The 21,372-nt window shown below is 41.5% G+C and overlaps 1 protein-coding gene across 4 annotated transcripts in view; it reads left to right on the forward strand.

Moving 5' to 3' along the window:
- The window catches only part of peak1 (pseudopodium-enriched atypical kinase 1), a 227,253-nt gene extending 207,219 nt beyond the window's left edge, over nucleotides 1-20,034 (forward strand). For all 4 annotated transcript variants that reach the window (XM_073025541.1, XM_073025542.1, XM_073025544.1 and 1 more), the window contains one exon: nucleotides 12,171-20,034. In XM_073025541.1, the coding sequence (XP_072881642.1) occupies nucleotides 12,171-13,289 (1,119 nt within the window). In that variant the 3' untranslated portion in view covers nucleotides 13,290-20,034. The remainder of the gene's footprint in view (nucleotides 1-12,170) is intronic.
- Nucleotides 20,035-21,372: the final 1,338 nt, after the last annotated feature.

Genomic DNA, 21,372 nt, shown 5'->3' on the forward strand with positions numbered 1-21,372 from the left:
AAAGCAGAGAGTTGGGATACATGGATGTTTCTCTGGTTGGCAATCAGTGGTGAGCAGTGTGTCGAGGGGTCGGTGCTGGGCCCTCAACTGTTCATGATATACATTAACAATCTAGAAGAGGGGACCTAGTGTAGTGTATCTAAGTTTGTTGATGATACTAAATTGAGTGGAAAAGCAAATTGTGCAAAAGATATGGAGAGTCTGCAGAGAGATATAGATAGGTTAAGTGAGTGGGCAAGGGTCTGGAAGATGGAGTACAATGTTGGTAAGTGCGAAGTCATCCACTTTGGAAGAAAAAGTAGAAGATCAGATTATTAATTAAATGGTAAAAGATTGCAGCATACTTGCTGTGCAGAAGGCCTTGGGAGTGCTTGAGTATGAATTGCATAAGGTTGGTTCGCAGGTGCAGCAGTTTATCGAGAAGGCAAATGGGATGTTGGTCTTCATTGCTAGAGGGATTGAATTTAAGAGCGGGGGGTTATACTACAACTGTATAGGGTACTGATAAGGCTGCATCTGGAGTATTGCTTGCAGTTCTGGTCTCCTTATTTGAGGAAGGATGTACAGGTTTTGGAGATGGTGCAGAGAAGGTTCACCAGATTGATTCCAGAGATGAAGGGGTTGGACTCTGAGGAGAAATTGAGTTGCCTGGGACTGTTGTAGCTGGAATTTGGAAGGTTGAGAAGAGATCTTATAGAAACATATAAAATTATGAAAGGGATAGATGAGATGGAGGCAGGAAAGTTGTTTCCACTAGTAGGTGAGACAAGAACTAGGGGCATAGCCTCAAGATTCAGGGGAGTAAATTTAGGACAGAGATGAGGAACTGCTTTTCCCAAAGAGTGGTGAATCTGTGGAATTCTCTGCCCAATGAAGCAGTGGAGGCTACCTCAGTATGTATATCTAAGACAAGGTTGGTTAGATTTTTGCATAGTAGGGGAATTAAGGGTTATGGGGAAAAGGCAGGTAGGTGGAGACGAGTCAATGGTCAGATCAGCTATGATCTTATTGAATGACGGAGTAGGCTTGATGGGCCAGATGGCCTACTTTCTTATGTTCTTGTGTAAGTGAGCAAAAATGTAGCCTTATTAGTTTTGAATTAGTTATTGTCTTTGGCTGTTCAATTAAGATGTCTGCCTTGGATGGTCTTAACTACGTAGTCTCTAGTTTTCAACTTTGGTGACCGCTTGCTTGCTTATTTATTTATTTATTTATCTATCTATCTATCTATCTATCTATCTATTTATTTATTGGTTGCTCGATTGAGATACAGTACGGAACAGGTCCTTCTGGCCCTTCATGCCGTGCTGCCCAGCAATCCCCCAATTTGATCCTAGCCTAATCACAGGACAATTTACAATAGCTAATCAACCTACAACTGGTACATCTTTGGACTGTGGGAGGAAACTGGAGCACTGCGAAGAAACCCATGTGGTCACAGGGTGAATTTACAAACTCTTTACAAGCATCAGTGGGAATCGAACCAGGGTCACTTGTACTGTAAAGCATTGTGCTAACCACTAGGCTACCATGCATCCATCAACATTTTGCTAATACCATATTATAGAATATCTTGTGTATTCAAACTAGTGTTTGTTCTTCAATTAGCTCGTGTCAAAATGTGTCCAATAAGTCAGAGGATATAGATTTTTTTAGTCCATTTTGTAGATTACTTGTGCCTGCATCCCCTAAATGCTCATTCCAACACAAACTATGACCTGGACTTTGAGCTCATTTGGTGATCCACCTGAGTTCATTGGTCTCCTGGTCTTGGAGTCTGCTTTTATCTGGAACAGTTTCTCCCCTGGGATGCTGACTGCCGCTGAACTTTTTGAAGCCCAACATAGCACAAACGTCTTCCACCAAAACTGGCAGACATTACCCATAGAAATGCTTTCAGGGTCATTTAAAACCTTGCCCCAGGATGACTGAAGATGTTGGAAACCTGAAATAAAAGCAGAAACCTGCTGGAAGCACTCAGCAGGTACATAAACACAAGAGATTCTGTAGATGCTGGAAATCCAGATCACCACACAAAATGCTGGAGGAACTCTTCTGGTCAGGCAGCTGAGCTTCTCCAGCATTTTGTGTGTGTTACTCAGCAGGTACAGGCTGCTTCTATTGTAAGATAAATAGAGTCTCAAGGTCCAAAACTGAGGAAAATAGAAAACAAGTTATTTTGCATTATCAAGAAGGGTTGGACAGAGGTAGATAGGAAAAAGGAAATATTGCTTGTAGGATGAGTCCAATAAGGCCCTGGTAATAAACTGCTTTGGTTCATGGATTAAAGAGATTGAAAATTAAGGAGCATGTAAAATCTGTGAACTGCAGATCAAATCTGTAGGAAATCCAGGCAGATCAAAGTTAGCAAAGACAGTTAATGTTATAGTGTGATGACCTACAGCAATACTTACTAGCCAGTACTGAAACAAACAGAGAAAATGTGTGATCTGAAATTGTTAAATTTAATATTGAGTTTGGAAAGCTGTGACATATCCAGATGTAAAATGAACTGCAATTTTTCAAGCTTCAGTTGTACCTGAGGCAACGGACTGATAAATGATAGTGTGGTGTGATGCAGAATTAAAGAGACAGGCAACTAGAAGTTCAGGATTGCTCCTGCAGAACAAATGTGGGTGCTCTTTAAAGCTGTCATCCAATCTGCATTTGACTTCCTCAGAGACCATGTGGTGAGACCAAAATACAGTACGCTACATTGGAAAAAGCGCAAGTGTAATTGCTTGGCTTGAGAGAACTGTTTGTGCCCCTGGATGGCCAAGAGATTAAAGGTAAAATGACTGGCATTACATGTTCCTCCCAATTGGATGGGAAGATCCCAAGATAAGAGAGTTGGTTTGTGGAGGTAGAAGGTTGAACCAGGGAGTCACAAAGGGATCAATCCCTTTGGAAAGTTGAAAAGAACAGGGAGAGGAGGATGTGACTGGAGATGGAATCTTATTTATCCTTGCTCACTTTCTACCCCAGCAGCCCTGCATTCAACAAATCACATTTTGAGCTTTAAGTCACCTTTGATGAGATTCCACCTGCTCTCTTGACAATGAATTAGGACACTGCCTTCAAGTATGCATTATCCTCACAGTGCAGTATGATGGCTGAGGTTGGAATGACCTTGGTTTGAAGTGGATATTTAATGTTAAATTTCCACTTCATACTTGGGTCACTCCAACTTCCATTTATCAAATTGATCCATAGATCAGCTTCCCTCCAGTAGGAAGGGAGTTGCACTATTGTGAGAAAAGTGTTAGGGCAATTGTGCAGTGAGATTGGGTCTGCTGTGGATCCACAGATTAAGAATCCTGTAATGTAGCCAACATAAATACTTGGATTTTTTTAATTGCATTGGATTGCTTCAGATAGCAAGATGAGGAGTATGTTGATTTTTATACAGCTTTCTGTGTGATTTGGCTTCCCAAGAAATAGACCTACTGTTTATGGAAATAGTGTATTTACTGTTTATATCCCATTCATGATGGAGAGTCTCAACCCATTACATTGACTGTTATTCCTCTCCATAGATGCTGCCTGGCCTGCTAAGTTCCTCTAGCATTTTGTGTATGTTGCTCTGGATTTTCAGCATTTGCAGAATCTCTTGTGTTTATGTTTATATACCCAATATTTTCACTAGCAGGAGAGTCAAGAATAAGGACATAATTACAAGATATGAAGCTGATTATTTAAAACTGAGATAGTAAGTCTTTCTAATTCCTTCCCTAGATGATGATAAAGGCTAGTTCATTAGAAATACTTAAAATGATGGCAGATAAATATTTGAACGATTGAGGAATTGAGACTGTGGAGAACTTGCACAAAAAAGGAGTCAAGGCTGGCATAGATCAGCATGGCAAAGTAGATATGAAGGGTTTGGTGGCCTATACTATCTTCTTGTGAGGAAACAACACACACAAAATGCTGGTGGAACACAGCAGGTCAGGCAGCATCTATAGGAGAAGCACTGTCGACGTCTCGGCCTGAAACGTCAACAATGCTTGTCCTATAGATGCTGCCTGGCCTGCTGTGTTCCACCAGCATTTTGTGTGTGGTGTTGTTTGAATTTCCAGCATCTGCAGATTTCCTCGTGTTTGTTCTTGTGAGGGAAGCACAGTTGTTTAGTGAGTGCTGCTGTCCCAGGCTCAGGTTTAATCCTGACCTCAGCTACTGTCTGTGTGTGCAGATTGCACGTTCTTCACATGACCTTGTCAATTTTCCCCAAAGGAGCTCTCAGTTCCTCCCACCTGCCAGGTGATAGGTTAATTAACTATACTACTACCTTAGTGCAAGTGCATGGCAAGAGAATAGGGGTGGATGAAAGGTGAATTGGGACTGGTATAAGATTAGTTTGAATGAGTGCCTGATGGTTTGCATAATTGAAGTGCCTACTGCCATTCTATGTAACTGTGTGGGTGACTGAAGGTAAGTGTTCAAAGTTCAAAGTATATTTATTATCAAAATACACATATGTCCCATATACAATCTTGAGATCCATTTTCTTGTGGGCAATTACAGAAAATACAAGAAACACAATAAAATTAATGAAATTCAGCACCCAACAGGACAGACAACAACTAATGTGCAAATACAACAAGCTATGCAAATACAAAAATAAGAAGAAATAATAATAATAAATAAGCAATAAATTATCAAGAATGTGACATGGAGAGTCCTTGAATGTGAGTCCATAAGTTGTGGGAACAGTTCAGAGATGGGGTGAGAAGCTTAGTGAAATTATCTCTTCTATTTCAAGAGCCTGATGGTTGATGGATAATAACTATTCCTGAACCTGATGTTGAGGGTCCTGAGGCTCTTGTACCACCTTCTTGATGGCAGCAGTGAGAAGAGAGTATGGTCTGGAATGGCTGGGGTTCTTGACAACGGATGCTGCTTTCCTGCAACAGCGCTCCATGTAAATATCTCATGGTGGGGAGGGCTTCACCCATGATGGACTAGGCTCTATCCATTACTATCCACTACTATTTGTAGACCTTTCTATACAAAGGCATTGGTGTTTCCATACCAGGTCTGTAAAGTTTGTCAAAGTTTAACATGCTGAATCTTTGCAAACTTCTAAGAAAGTACAGTCACTGCCATGCTTTCTTTGTAATGGCTGGATCCAGGACAGATCCTCTGAAGTGATAACACCAAGGAATTTAAAGTTCCTGACCCTGTTCTCCTCTGAACCCCTGATGAAGATGAGCTCATGGACCTCCAGTTTTCTCCTCCTGAAGTCAATAATCATTCTTTGGTCTCGTTGACATTGAGTGAGAAGTTGTTGTGACATCACTCAGCTAGATATTCAATCTCCATCCTATAAGCTGATTCATCACCCACCACCTATGATTTGGCCAACGACAATGGTGACACCAGCAAACTTGAATCTGGCATTGGAGCTTGCTTAACTTCACAGTCATAAGTATAAAGCGAGTAGAGCAGGGAGCTGAGCACACAGCTTTGTGATGCATCTGTTCTTGGGGAGATTGTGGAGGAGGTGTTGCCAATCTGAACTGACTGGGGTCTGCAAGTTAGGAAAATGAGGATCCATTTGGACAGGAGGTATTGAGACCTAGGACTTGAAGCTTATTGATTAGTTTTGAGGGGATGATAGTATTGAATGCTGAGCTGTAGTCAATAGAGAGCATCCTGATGTATATATCTTCACTGTCCAGATGTTGCAGGATTGAATGAAGAGCCAATGAAATGGCATCTTTTGTGGACCTGTTGCTTCAGTAGGCAAATTGGAGCAGATCTAAGTCACTTCTCGAGCAGGAGTTAATATTGTTTCATCACCATCCTCTCATGACACTTCATCACTGTGGATGTAAGTGCTGCTGGATGATAGACATTAAGACAGGTTACCATGTTCTTCTTCGGCACCGGTATAATTGAAGCCTGCTTGAAGCAGGTGGGTACCTTAGATTGCCAAGGTGAGAAGTTAAAGTTACTGGGAACACTCCTGCCAGTTGATCAGCACAGGTCTCGGCCAGGTACCCTGTCTGAGTTGGATGCTTTCTGTGAGTTCACTCTCCTGAAGGATGCTCTCACATCAGCCTCAGAGACCAAAATCACAGGGTTGTCTGGGGATGTGAGAGTTTGTGAAGGTGACTCCATGTTTTGATGGTCAAAATGAGCATAAAAGGCATTGCTCTCATCTGGGAGCAAAGCCTTGTTCTCACTTGGTTTTACTTTGTAGGAGGTGATAGAATTCAAGCCCTGTCATACCTGTTGAGCTTCTTTCAGAGATTCATGTTTGGTGCAGAATTGCCACTTTGCACAGAGATCACTTTCCAGAGATAGTTCCTGGACCTATTGTATTTAATTTGGTCACTAGACCTGAATGCCACTGAGAAAATTTGCAGGTGCTGGAAATCTAAGCAACACACATAAAATGCATGAGGAACTCAGCGGGCCAGGCAGCATCTATGGAAAAGACTATAGTCAACGTTTCAGGCCGAAACCCTTCGGCAGGACTGGAGAAAAAATGCTGAGGAGTAGATTTGAAAGGTGGGGGCAGGGGAGAGAGAAATGCCTGGTGATAGCTGAAACTTGGAGGGGAGGGATGAAGCAGACATCTAGGAAGTTGATTGGTGAAAGAGACAGAAGGCCATGGAAGAAAGAAGAAAGCGGGTGTGGGGGAGGAGCACCAGAGGGATGCAATGGGCAGGCAAAGAGATAACAGGAGAGAGGGACGAGGGGATATGAAACGGTGAAGGGGGGAAGGTGGAGGCATAACCTGATGGCATGAAACCCCTTATATTCAGCTTGGGTGGCCTCCAACCTGATGGGATAAACATCAATTTCTCAAACTTCCAGTAATGTCTCCACACCCCCCCCCCCCACCTTCACCATTTCCCATCTACTTGTCCCTGTCTCATGTTATCTCCTTGCCTGCTCATCGCCTCCCTCTGGTGGTGCTCCCCCCCCCCTTCTTTCTTCTATGGCCTTCTGTCTCTTTCACCAATCAACTTTTTAGCTCTTTGCTTCATCCCTCCTCCTCCAAGTTTCACCAATTGCCTGGCATTTCTCTCTCTCTTCCCCCCCCTCCCCACCTTTTAAACCTACTCCTCAGCTTTTTTTCTCCAGTCCTGCTGAAGAGTTTTTGCCTGAAACGACAACAGTATTTTGTTCCATAGATGCTGCCTGGCCTGCTGAGTTCCTCCAGCATTTTGTGTGTGTTGCTGAATGCCACTGATCTGACTCTCAGCAGACTACAGATCTCACGGTTCATTCAAGGTTAGATTAGGAAAGATTCTGAATGATTTTGTGGGGACACAATCATCTATGACTGTTTTTCTAAAGTCCATGACAATTGTGGTATTTTCATTCAGACCTTCTGAGTCCTTGAACTGATCCAATCTAACGACTCGAATCAATCCTCGAACTTCTTCTCTGCCTTCCGCTATTACCTCTTTGTTGTCCTTATCTCTGGATCCTTGCTCTTTAGCTACTGCCTGTATGCAGATAGGAGGACAGCCAAGTGATCAAATTTCTCAAAATGTGGTCTTGTGATGGAATGAAAGGCATTCCTATTCGTAGTGTAACAGTGGTTGACTGTGGTGGGACCCCTGGTGCTGCAGGTGATTTTGTCTGCAGACAAAACCATGACATCCAAGCATCACAAAGAATTTATCATGAAACACAGACCCTAACCTTCTGCCTTCTCTGAATCAGCAATCTGGTCCATCCAATGTATTGAGAAGCCCTTGGATCTTACCAACATACCTGACATGTCTGGGGTGAGCCATGTCTCCGTGAAACACACAGAACAGCAATTCGTCATTTCCCTCCGATACAGCAATCTTGCCCTGAGGTCCTCAATTTTGGTCTCCAGTGACTGTAAATTTGTTAACAAGATGCAGGGTAGAGGAAGCTTCTTTCTGCAGCATTTCAGTCTGACTTGGGAGTCCACCCCTCCTCCCTCTCTTTTGGCCACGGCAATGTACCTTCATTCGTTTAAAGATATTGCTCCTGTGTGCTTGAGAGCTAAGTCTGCTGAGTCCTTCAGATCATGAAATCACAAGTTCATTAAGATGGTTGCTTAGGGGGTAATTACAGGCTGCAGCTTGCAGTGAGAATAATTCAGAAGAAATGTATTTAGAAGCTTTGTAAACAGCCCAAAACACATTGCCGTGGTTCACCAGCACCATCCTGTAAATGTGGTCATTTCTATCAGTCTGGCCCACTTAGAGTCATAGACCACTACACTACAGAAACAGGCCTTTTGGCTCATCTAGTCTATGCCTAGCCATTAATCTGCCTAGTATCATCGACCTGCACCCGGACCACAGCCCTCCATACTCCTACCATCCATATACCTGTCCAAATTTCTCTTCAATGTTGAAATTGACTCTGCATCCTCCACTTGCACTGGCAGCTCGATCCACACGCTCACCATCCTCTGAGTGAAGAAGTTTCCCCCCATGTTCCCCTTAAACATTCTACCTTTCACCCTTAACCCATGACCTCTAGTTGTAGTCTCATCCACCTCAGTGGGAAAAAGTCTGCTTGCATTTACCCTGTCTACTTTTCCCAAGTACAAATTTTCACATTTTAATGCATCTTGTCAGTCACCTTTTAATTCTGAACAATGTATTGGATTATTATCAGTACCAGTAAGAAGGGCATGAGATTCTAATCCTTAATAAATATGTTCACTCCCAATTGGTTGTGTACCCTGCCTCATATAACCACACCCCATCAATTCTGGCCTAGTGTGTATTCAATTTTAAATGTTTATCCTTGTTTTTAAATCTCTTCTCAATATTATTCCTCCCATGTCTAACTTTCTCCTGCCCTACAACAGTTCCTCATCGAATTCCAAGGCCTTCCATCCTATGATACTCCCCCTTCTCTAGCCTTGTATCCCTTTTGCCAATCAACTTCCCAGCTGTTAGCTTCATCCTTCCCCCTCCTGTCTTCTATCATTTTGGGTCTCCCCCTCCCCCTCCAACTTTCAAATCTCTTACTATCTCTTTTTCCCATTAGTCCTGACGAAGGGTCTTGACCCAAAACATCGACTGTACTTCTTCCTATAGATGCTGCCTGGCCTACTGCGTTCCACCAGCTTTTTGTGTGTGTTCCTCATTGAATTCTCTGATTAAGTTCCACCACTGTGACCACCTCCAAACCTCCAACTCAGCCATCACCCTTTGCCCATTATCCATACATGTCTACAGGTGGAACTGCCCAAAGTTTGAAATGCCCACTCTAAAATCACTTCATCTTAACTTTTAACACCATACATATCGTATGGCACATTTTTGGTTACCATCCCAATATAGAGTCATATAGCAAAGAAACAGGCCCATGCCAAACCATTTAAACTAAACTGCATGGCCTCATAGACCTGCACCCGGACAACGTCCTTATAAATATTTACTATACTCTCTCAACCTTATTTACATCTCTACTGTAGGTAGGTGACCAAAACTGTGCATAATATTCCAAATTAGGCCTCAGCAATGTCTTATACAACTTCAACATGACATCCCATCTCCTGTACTCAATATTTTGATTGATATGTTCTTCACTCAGTGCTCAAAGGATTTTTCTCACAAGAACACAAGAGAATAGGTGCAGGATAGGCTATTTGGCCCCTCAGATTTATCCTGCCTTATAGCATGATCACTACTGATCTTTGCTGACCTCATCTTCTGGGCCAGTTTCCCATAACTCTCAATTCTTGAAGATTTGAAATATGTATCTATCTCCACCTTAACTATATGTATCGATATGGCCTCCACTATTCAGAGACATAGCATTCTAGTGATTTACAATTTCCCACAGCAGCATAACAGTTAGCACGATGCTATTAGAGTTCAGGGCATCAGAGTTCAGATTAGATAGATAGATAGATAGATAGATACTTTATTCATCCCCATGGGGAAATTCAACTTTTTTCCAATGTCCCATACACTTGTTGTAGCAAAACTAATTACATACAATACTTAACTCAGTAAAAAATATGATATACATCTAAATCACTATCTCAAAAAGCATTAATAATAGCTTTTAAAAAGTTCTTAAGTCCTGGCGGTAGAATTGTAAAGCCTAATGGCATTGGGGAGTATTGACCTCTTCATCCTGTCTGAGGAGCATTGCATCGATAGTAACCTGTCGCTGAAACTGCTTCTCTGTCTCTGGATGGTGCTATGTAGAGGATGTTCAGAGTTATCCATAATTGACCGTAGCCTACTCAGCGCCCTTCGCTCAGCTACCGATGTTAAACTCTCCAGTACTTTGCCCACGACAGAGCCCGCCTTCCTTACCAGCTTATTAAGACGTGAGGCGTCCCTCTTCTTAATGCTTCCTCCCCAACACGCCACCACAAAGAAGAGGGTGCTCTCCACAACTGACCTATAAGAACATCTTCAGCATCTCACTACAGACATTGAATGACGCCAACCTTCTTAGGAAGTACAGTCGACTCTGTGCCTTCCTGCACAAGGCATCTGTGTTGGCAGTCCAGTTTAGCTTCTCATCTAACTGTACTCCCAGATACTTGTAGGTCTTAACCTGCTCCACACATTCTCCATTAATGATCACTGGCTCCATATGAGGCCTCGATCTCCTAAAGTCCACTCCCATCTCCTTGGTCTTGGTGATATTGAGACGCAGGTAGTTTGAGTTGCACCATATCACAAAGTCCTGTATCAGTTTCCTATACTCCTCCTCCTGTCCATTCCTGACACACCCCACTATGGCCGTGTCATCAGCGAACTTCTGCACATGGCAGGACTCCGAGTTATATTGGAAGTCTGATGTGTACAGGGTGAACAGGACCGGAGAGAGTACGGTTCCCTGCGGCGCCCCTGTGCTGCTCACCACCGTGTCAGACCTACAGTCTCCCAACCGCACATACTGAGGTCTATCTGTCAAGTAGTCCACTATCCAATCCACCATGTGAGAGTCTACTCCCATCTCTGTTAGTTTGTGCCTTAAGATCTTGGGCTGGATGGTGTTAAAGGCACTAGAGAAGTCAAGGAATGTAATCCTCACAGCACAACTGACCCCCTCTAGGTGAGAGAGTGATTTGTGCAGCAAATACGTGATAGCATCCTCCACTCCCACCTTCTCCTTATACGCAAACTGAAGAGGATCCTGGGCGTGCCTGGTTTGTGGCCTCAGATTCTGTATTATCAGCCGCTCCATGGTCTTCATCACGTGCGACGTCAAGGCAACAGGTCTGAAGTCATTCAACTCCTTTGGTTGTGGTTTCTTCGGTACCGGGACAATACAGGATGTTTTCCACTGTCTGGGTACTCTTCTCTGCTCCAGGCTCATGTTGAAGATGCGCTGTAGTGGTTCTCCCAGCTCAGTCGCACAGATTTCACTTCCAGCATCCTCTTTAAGCAAGTTTATATGTTCCTTACCATGTGCGTGTGGGTTTCCTCAGAGTGCTTCAATTGTCCCACGATTAGGCTCGGGTTAAATCAGTGAGTTGCTGAGTGCTGCAGATTGAAGGACCAGAAGGGACAGTTCCGAGCTGTATCTCTAAATAAAATCAAATTTTAAAAAATACTGATTTCATACCTCAGTTTTATGTGACCGGTACCTTATTTTGCAGTATCCCCTTGCTCTTCACTTTCTGAACAATGCAAACATCTCAACATCTTTGAGTGTGTGTGTGTTTTGGCAGAGAGATTATGGATTTAGTGGCAATTTTCCTCAGAACTGTAAAGCCAGATCAAGGGCTTTAAAATTCTCAGCTTGAAAGTGAATCTCAAGCCAGGGGGCATAAATACAAGGTAGTAACTAATAAATTGAATAAAGAAACCTACCAGAGAAAGGTTAGAATACAAATGTTGCCCCTCAGGAAGTTTTTGAGGTAAAGAGGTTCAGAAGATTTCACGAGCTTATGGATAAAAATGTGAAGAAGGGAGTGGAGAGATAAGTAGCTGAAAGGAGACTTGTGTATTACATAAACAATGCCACAGACTAGCTGGAATGAAATTCCTGCTGCTTTTTGTAGATCCTATGTATGCAGTTCTAGGTAGATTCAAGTGACTTGGTTTTCTCTGAAAGTCATGAAGCTCTCTCTGGTGGTGAAAATGTGCAATTGCAGGAGAGATTGGAATTGGTAATACTGTTTGTATTATTGTCACATTAGTATCCTTCTACAGTGCCCTAGATGTTTACTTCCATCTTTTCTTTTTCAGATATGTAAAAGTCGAGCGAAAGCCTCCCAGCAACTGTATTACCATAGTCTAGCTGTAAGGCAAAGTCTTGCCGTGCACTTCAACATCCAGCAAGACTGTGGGCACTTCCTCGCCGAGGTACCAGTCCGCATGCTTCCCTGGGAGGATCCCAATGCTCCAGTATTAGAAGAAGAGGATGATGAAGATAGGTCAGATGTTTCACATGAGCCAAGAAACAGCTCTAATGGCAAAGGAACTTCCAGCAAGCACAGAAGTCGTGTGGTAGTCATTACTCGAGAGGTTCCATACCAAACTGTTGCTGATTTTGTGCGTGAATCAGCTCCTCGGCACAAAAGAAATCCAGACATCTATGAGCGACAGGTTTGCTTATTACTGCTCCAACTCTGTGCTGGCCTCAATCACTTGAAGCCACATCACGTTACACACTGTGACTTGAGATTGGAGAATCTGCTCTTGGTGCGATGTGGACATGGAGCTGTGGGAAACTGTGAAGCAGAAAATGCAATTACAGGCACAGAATTGCCAAGGCTTATCATTAGTAACTTTTCCCAGGCCAAGCAGAAAAGCCAGGTGGTAGATCTAGAAGTCTTAAGGGATCAGTCCAGACTTGCGCCTGAGATTATTACCATCACCCAGTATAAGAAGTGTGACGAGTTCCAAACAGGAATCCTCATTTATGAGATGCTGCATCTACCCAATCCATTCGAAGAAAACCCAGAACTGAAAGAGAAGGAATACACCCGAATAGACCTCCCAGCTATCCCCAGGCGTTCAGTCTACTCCCAGGGGCTTCAGCAGCTTGCAGGTCTCCTTCTCCACCCTAATCCCTCAGAACGCATCCTTATTTCAGACGCCAAAGTCTACTTGCAGTGCCTCCTTTGGGGACCAAGAGATGACCTGGTCCATACACTCAAATCATGCGGCAGTAATGCAGACAGAAATAGCATATTGCAAAATTGGCTGGACCTGAAACGGACTCTACTCATGATCAAATTTGCAGAGAAGGCCATAGACACTGAATGCAGTGTTAGTCTTGAGGTCTGGCTTTGCTGTCAGTATTTGGCCTTTGCTTCAGTAGAATCCCTCAGTCATATTGTGAAGCTTCTGCAGCTCCAGTAACCTGTGTCACTGCTGCTTAATTCCTTTCCTTCCCCACCAAATTTGGATTAATGTGCAATTTTTTGTAAATGTTCCAACTTTGTAAATGGCAGTATTTAAAGTGTATGTAATAGATTTTTACGTTTTGAAAGGTGATGCCTCTCATAAGCAACAATTGCTTTTCTTTCCCCCTAGGCACATAAGCAAGCTGCTAACTTGCTCTTAAAATGGATTTTCAGATGTCTGCTGTTGAAGCTATGACAATTTGTGTTTACCTATATCATGCCTTGAAAAAAACTACAGCCACTTTGCTAAATTTGCATTAATGGGTCAGTTGCACAAAAAGAGATTATCAAAGAAATGTAATCTTAACTCCATCAATTTGTGGCAAGGTTGCTAGATGGAAGGGGTAAAGATTTTCTGTTTTGTATGAGTGGGATATTTGGGGTTCCATTAAGGAGTGATTGTAATCAAGATCTTGGAGCCCTCTCTAACATTGTCCTGAGTGAATCTTTCTGCTACAGCAAGGTAGTGACAGGCAGGTCAAAGTAGAAGATGGAGTAATGAAAAGGGAAGAGTCCTTGCATTTGGTGTGTTGCTGATGAAGATTGTAGTTTTAACAATGACATAAATCTTCCAAACTGCCTTTCTTGTGGTTACTTATTGTAATTTCATTAAACCTTAGCCGAACAAAGTAACTCCACAGGATGCAGTAGAATTTTTTACATTGGATATTACAGCTCCTGTTTAATGCCATGAAGATACTTGTTAATCTTTAACAATATTGATCTAATGTTTATTTGAATTGTTACAGTGCATCATTGTTTTGCTTGTTTATTTAATATTTGGGTCTGTTTGATCTGGTGACAGCTTGGTGATTGTGACACCCAGTGGTATGACTGAAGATCTAAAAGACCTGATTGCTTCAGGCAATATCTTCCAAATTTTGTTGTGAACTTTTCAGATGAGTTACATCTCACATGAACATGTCAGTGGAGACTGTAGCCAGAGGGCACAAATGGCCTCAAATGAACTTCACTGTCTCCCCACCCTTCCCCTCAGTATATAGTGAAACAGGTTTGCCTGGTCACAGCATGACAAATGCACAGTGCAATAAACTGGTTGAAGCTATAACCCAAAAGGCACACAATGTTGGATTGCCTTCCTACCCTGGTGAGAGAGCATTGTCACCTTCAAGTTTGTACTTCAAAGTGTTTGTGTACTTGGAAAGGTGGGAAAGTATTTCTTTACCAAAATATATTTTCTATTATTATGCACTCACAGTAAAGGAAGAAGTATTTTAATGTACTAAAACTTGAAAAAAAACAGTATTATACTGCAGAAACTAAAGAACACATTTATTTAAACAGTTTTATATGCTGAGCTATTTTGTCATCTTACGAGGGACGTGTGTGTTGCAGTTAAGATTAGCATCTGTTGCCCACCGCTAATTGTCCTTGGGCAGTGACCATTTTGAACTATTGCAGTGTGCCTGGTGAAGCTGTCATGTTATTATTAGATGGCTTTGCAGGATTTTTATCTCCATGATTAAGAAAGAGCACCTTAAATTCTTGAATCACCATGGTGAATGGCTTGGAAAAGTTAAATACCATAATAATTTGATAATATTAAGTTTGTAGGAGGTGATTTCCCATGCACCTGCTGCCTTTATCCCAGGCAGTAATGGACACATGTTTGCAGAATGCTATTGAAGAGGCCTTGGTGAGTGACTGGGGCAGATTTGTGGCAAAGGTGGAGGGAAAGAATGTTTGGGAGGTGGCGGGCATGTCAGCAAAGTGGTAGGTTTTCCCTAAGTGGGCTACTTTGGTGGTGTTAGAGCTACACTCATCCAGGCTTGGGGATTTGCAAAGGAGGTAACTTGCCATAGAATACTGCCCACTGCTCTGTGTGACCGGTCCATTGTTATTTGTCAGTTGTAGACCCGCCCCGTGAGAGTGTTGATCATGGGGATTCGGGGTGCAGCAGAGATTGAATTGATGATGGCAAATCTGTTGAATGTCAGAAGAGTGGTTATATTCTTTCTTTTGGAGTTAACCGTTGCACCTTTATGGCACATTTGCTACTCTGTACTTATAAGCTCATGATTGAATTTTGTTCTTTTTTTGTATGCAAGAAACTCCAACTGTGATAGAACATAAAACAGTACAGCTCAGTTCAGGCCATGATGTTATACTGACCCTTTAACCCACTCTAAGGGTAAGATCAATCTAACCCTTCCCTCCCATATAGCCTCCATGTTTCTTTCATTCATGTGTCTAAGAATCTCTTAAATACCCCTAATCTATTTGCCTCTACCACCACCCCCAGTATTACATTCCACACATTTAACACTACCTGTGTTTTTAAAAAAAACTTACCTCTGACACTCCCCTATATCTCCAATCACTTTATTATATGCCCTCCCATATTACCATGCTGCCCTGGGGGGTGGAGCATTGGCTATCCACTCTTATCAATGCCAGTTGTCATCTTGTACATTTCTATCAAGTCACCTCTCATCCTCCTTCACTCCAAAGACAAAAACCCTAAAAGACATGCTCTTCAATCCAGCTTGCATCTTGGTAAATTTCCTTTGCGCCCTCTCTGAAACTTCCACACCTTTCCTATGATGAGGTGACCAGAACTGAACACAATACTCAAAGTGTAGTCTAACCAGGGTTTTACAGAGCTGCAACGAAACCTCAGAACTCTTGAACTCAATCCCAGCAATGAAGGTCAACCGACTATATCCCATCTTGACCACCTGGAATGATTGGCTCTAAGATCTTCAACCATCTGCCATTGCCATTGTCTGCTTTGAAGTATCACTTGTAGACCAATAAGATTCTCATGTTTTAGTACAGCAATCACAGCAATCCCTGAATGGGTATTTTACTACTTATCAAAACAAAAGTAAACTATTAGTATTGTCTGAAGTTAATGTTGGGCTATGTTCCTGTTTAATTGATGATCATAAAGAAGAGATGAACAGGACTCAAAGTGCTTGTGTTCCATGAAATTCCTTTTGAATAAGTCAAAGCATTCATTAAAATGGCAGCAAAAGAAATTTTGTATTTGATGTAGTTTCATGGTGTTTATGTCTAATTCTGTAACCATTCAAGGTACAGGTGAAGCAGATGGAATAGGTGATGCGAACAAGTTTGTTACTTTGACATTACTTTTGTGCAATGAAATCTGGCTTTTATGTAGTTGACTTCCAAATAGTTAACATGTTAACTTGGATATAATAAATCTATGTAATTTACTGCATTTTTAAGTATGGATGTGGCAAAGAGTAGCAAAATGCACCATACCCAATATACACTTTGTGGCCACTTTATTAGGTACACCTGTACATAAATGCAAATATTTAATTAGCCAATCATATGGCAGCAACTCAGTGCATCAAAGCATACAGACATGGTCAAGACATTCAGTTGTTGTTCAGCCCAAATGTCAAAATGTGAAAGAAAGGTGATCTAAATGACTGTGACTGTGGAATAATTGTTGGTGCCAGATAGGGTGGTTTGAGTATCTCAGAGACTGCTGATCTCCTGGGATTTTCATGCACAACGATCTCTAGAATTTACAGAGAATGATGTGATAACAACAATCAGTGATTGGCATTTCTGTGGGCAAAAGATGCCTTATTAATGAGAGAGATCAGAGAATGGCCAAATTGATTCAAACTGACACAAAGGCCAGAGAAGGAGTCACAACAATGATGTACAGAACATCTCAACACACGTCGATCCTTGAAATGGATGGACTACAGTAGCAAAACGAACATTCTGGGAGTGTCAGTTCTATGTCAGCAGTGCCTGAGGTAGAAAGTTCCAGTTCAAATCTCACTTCATTAATCTGAGCACAAACATCTAGTTTGACTGTTTTGCGTTGTGCATTCCTGGCACTGTCTGGCATCTGAAACATTAAATCAAGTCATATCTCCCTCTGGATGGATGTAGAAGATGTCATGGCACTATATTTGGTGGGGAAGACTGGGAAATTGTTTCTGGTGGTTGAACTTTAATTTTTAATCAATGTATTCATGTACTGATGTATTTAAAGTACATTAATCTGTGGGGAGGACAGTTTCAACACCACTGTTGTGGGATTGCACTATATCAAACTGACTGCCACATTTCCTACATTTTAGTAATTATACTTTAAAAGTTTATTTGAGAGCTTCAGAAAAATGGTCAAAAATGCTTTTAGATGGTGAATCTTAATCTCCAACATATATCACTAGTAATGGGTAGGACAGAACCAGAAGAAAACCTGTGAACAATTGCAGTTAAATTTTGGGGAAATTTCTTTTCAACTCCAGAAAGTAGTCATGCAGGATCTAGGATGACATAATTACTCAAGACTACAAATTATTAGGTATCACACTTCCTCTGCATCAGAATCAGAATCCTTTATTATCGCCGAGTATGAGGACACATACAGGGAATTTGATGCCGGTTTCCCTGAGCTCTCTCTGTACAGAATTAAAGGCAAACAAAAACAATAGTGCAAATAATCATAAACTATATACAATGAGGTCCACCTCATTGAATGTACAGGTGGACTTGATTTATCCCCATAGGGAGGCATCCCCATAGCCTCCCTTTGGAACTTTCCGAAGTCCTTCAGAAATGTGGCACACCCAGTTTTATTGTTTCTACCTAAAAACTATACCAGAATGCGATCATCTGATCAAAGCAATGTCCTTCATACACAGACAGCAGGTCACTACTTCAAATTCATAGCCAAATAAACAGCTAATCCTTTCAGATTTTTTTTCCAACCTATTTTATTTGTCATAGTCATAGAGATACAGTGTGGCAACAGGACATTTAGCTCACCAGGTCCAGAGTTATAGAGCGCTACAGCACGGAAACGGTCTCTTTGGCTCATTTGATCAACCCACACCTGGACCTTAGCCCTCCATACCCCTCCTATCCAAACTTCTCTTAAATGTTGAAATCGAACACATATCCACCACCTCAGCTGGCAGCTCATTCCACACTCTCACCGCCCTGAGTGAAGAGGTTCCCCCAGGTTCCTCTTAAATATTTCACCTTGCACCGCATGACCTCTAGTTGTTGTCTCACCAAACCTCAGTGGAAAAAGCTTGCTTGCATTTGCCCAATCTATACTGCTCATGTTGACCTTCAACCACCCTTTAAATACATCCTACTTCAATTCCTATTTTTCTTATCCTACCCACCTTCCCTTTAATTCTCCCATTCAGTATTTTTACTTACTCTAATTAAGCAAAGATAAAACAGCAAGGATGTTTTGAATAAAACTAAAGTATGGGATGTCGGACTCAGCCACACCTTTTGAATTCCAAACTTTCTCTACCAGTATAGTTGGCAATGGATCCCCAGCAGCAAAATAATATTTAATGGCATGAATATTGAAAATGTGCACAAATACTTGTTGGGCTGATGACTTGTGAATTAACCCTGCCAAGAGTTCCACATGTTAATTAAACTGGACAGACCTCACTTTCAAATTGAGCTTTGTAAGTTTAAAATAAAAGGCCTTCTCCCCATTTATTCTTCTGTTGATGGTATCAAGTTTAATTACTGAATTACTTGCTAATCGTCATAGACAAAGAGCATGGGATCAGGACCTTTGGCCCATCCAGTACAGGCTAGCCATCGTGAATTCCGTAATCAAAGTGAACAAAACTGGTCATAGTGTTTCTCTGTACCAATCCCAACCATTGACAGTGTTGTGTGGTAGTGGTGGGGGCACATTAAGTGATGTAGGAGGTAAAATATGGTAACCCAGGTCCAGAGTGCTAAGAAAGTGCCTGATTGTAGTTGTACAGATACCAGTATTAGAAAGAGAACACAATGTGACTCTTACAATATTTTTCATGTACAGAATGCCAGAGTGCATTAATACTTTCAAAACTAGCCTAAGTATTAGTGTTTACATTTTTTTACCATTTGTGCATCTTTTTTGGAACTATCTAGTTGCTTTTTTCTGAAAGACCTTATTAAATGTGCTTCCCTAGGCACCAAAGTTATATATTTAACTCCTGCAAAGGAATAAAACAGGATCTGTTTACTAACCACTTGGATCTCTGATGTAAATAAGAGAATATTTTTTGGAGGTCGTGGATTCGGCCCCCCAACACACTGATACTGTGCAGTAGTTGAAAATGCTAGAACTGCACAGAGTGACCGTTAACATTTGAAACCAGGTTGAGTGATACTTCAGGTGGCTTGCTTTAGTTGACAATGGGCTGTTTTATAGTTTTTTTGTTCTAGAATGCACAGATTTTCTCTGCAATAGCACACTCCTGAGTGGTGAAGATTGCCTTACTTTCAAATGCTGTCACTGAACCTGTTTGACAGTTTGGGGGGTGGGGAGGTGTTAGAATTGTGAGTGGTGCCTTTTATAACTGTCTTAAATAAACAATCAAACATTTTGAGCAACTGACCCAGTCACTGCACATAGCTTTCTGTATTCTGTACTGCTGATGACAAGACTGTTTCTCTGTGAAAATGCAAAGCCATCAGTATCTATATTCTGATACATGTAACTTAGTTTGGATCTACTGTATTTAAATAATCATTGTACCAATACTGCAGTATCCTGCCCACTCCAGAAACTATATACTGCTGCTTTGAGTGGTTAGCTGAAAACTGAGGCGTGCGTGATCTACAAAATGGATGAAATGCTAATTGTGTGATTCTTGTAATCATTATATTGTGTAACAATCTTGTAAATGGTTGTTTTATTAAAAAAGTCAACTGTATCCTGATTTACGATTTAATTTGCATCCTTTTAAGTTTCCAAGAAAGCAAGAACAATTTTGTTTTATAAATGTACATTCTTTTGATAATGACTCTCATCGCTGTTTTCCTGTATCCTTACATTTTCATACTACCCATTCCTTTTGGAAGCAATTATTCAATTCAGTTTGATGACTGGGCTTCCGCTCCTGCCCTCAGACAAGTGATGAAGTCACTTGTGACATCAAGTTTATTAACCAGAAGCAAGAATCATCCATTTCATGGAAGCAAAGACACATGAAAAGTTGCAGCACAGATTTAATGAGGTCTCATTGATACAGAAAGCTTTTTAAAAAAATAATTTGAACAGAATTTTACAAAACCAAATAAAATTTACTGTACATTTTAAACAACTTAATTCAGTAAACTGCAGCATTAACTTTCTTTCCAAAAACAGCTAAAAATTTACAATTTTATATACCAAGTATTTCAATTTTACTTATTGTTGCCTTCAGATTATTCCACTATCTCACCAGTGATTGCTTATCACCCAACAGCAAACTAAATTCATCCCACAAAATGAAAGGAAAAACTAAAATTTTATAAAGACCTATAACCAGTTCCTCAATTTTTGAAGAAAGCTGAACTATTCCCAAACACAAGAGGTTCGAGGTTCTGCAGATACTTGAAATCCAGAGTAACACACGCAAAATACTGGAGAAACTGAGTAGGTCAGGCAGCATTTGAGGCCCTCCATTGGCTGGGATTGACCATGGATGTTACATTCTAATTGTCTTTTGCAAATCAGTACAAAAGCCAGGACAGTTTGATATGGAGAGCAAGCTGTTGCCCATGCAGCTGATGAATCCAAAGGAAAGGTAGAGACTGATACAGTTTGACACCAGTGGTGTTACAGGAGCTGCCAATCAATGTTGAACTCAGCGTAGAACTGTGTTAGGGACTCCGGATTTTACTTTGGTGTTTACTTCTGAAGTCTTCCCCATGAGTGGGTATAGCTGCAAGGCAGCAGAGGTTTGAGATCAGTTTTCCTTCTCTGGCAGCATCTATGGACAGGAATAGAGTCAACATTTCGGACTGAGACCCTTCAAAAGCATCTATGGGAAGGAAGAGTCGCATCCTGAGCCAAGTCTCAGCCTGAAACGTTGACTCTTTGTTCCTTTCCATAGATGCTGCCTGGCCTGCTGAGTTCCTCTAGCATTTTGTGTGTGAATATTTGATGGTGCATTGCCACACAACAATACCATGATTTCAGTGCATTGGGCCATAAAAAAGTATATCAATTTTAAGAGTTCTAGTGAAGTCACATGATGAAAGAATCCCACCCAATGAAAGTATTTAGCAGCAAT

This window comes from Hemitrygon akajei, chromosome 21, assembly GCF_048418815.1.
Source record: "Hemitrygon akajei chromosome 21, sHemAka1.3, whole genome shotgun sequence".
Taxonomy (NCBI): Eukaryota; Metazoa; Chordata; class Chondrichthyes; order Myliobatiformes; family Dasyatidae; genus Hemitrygon; species Hemitrygon akajei.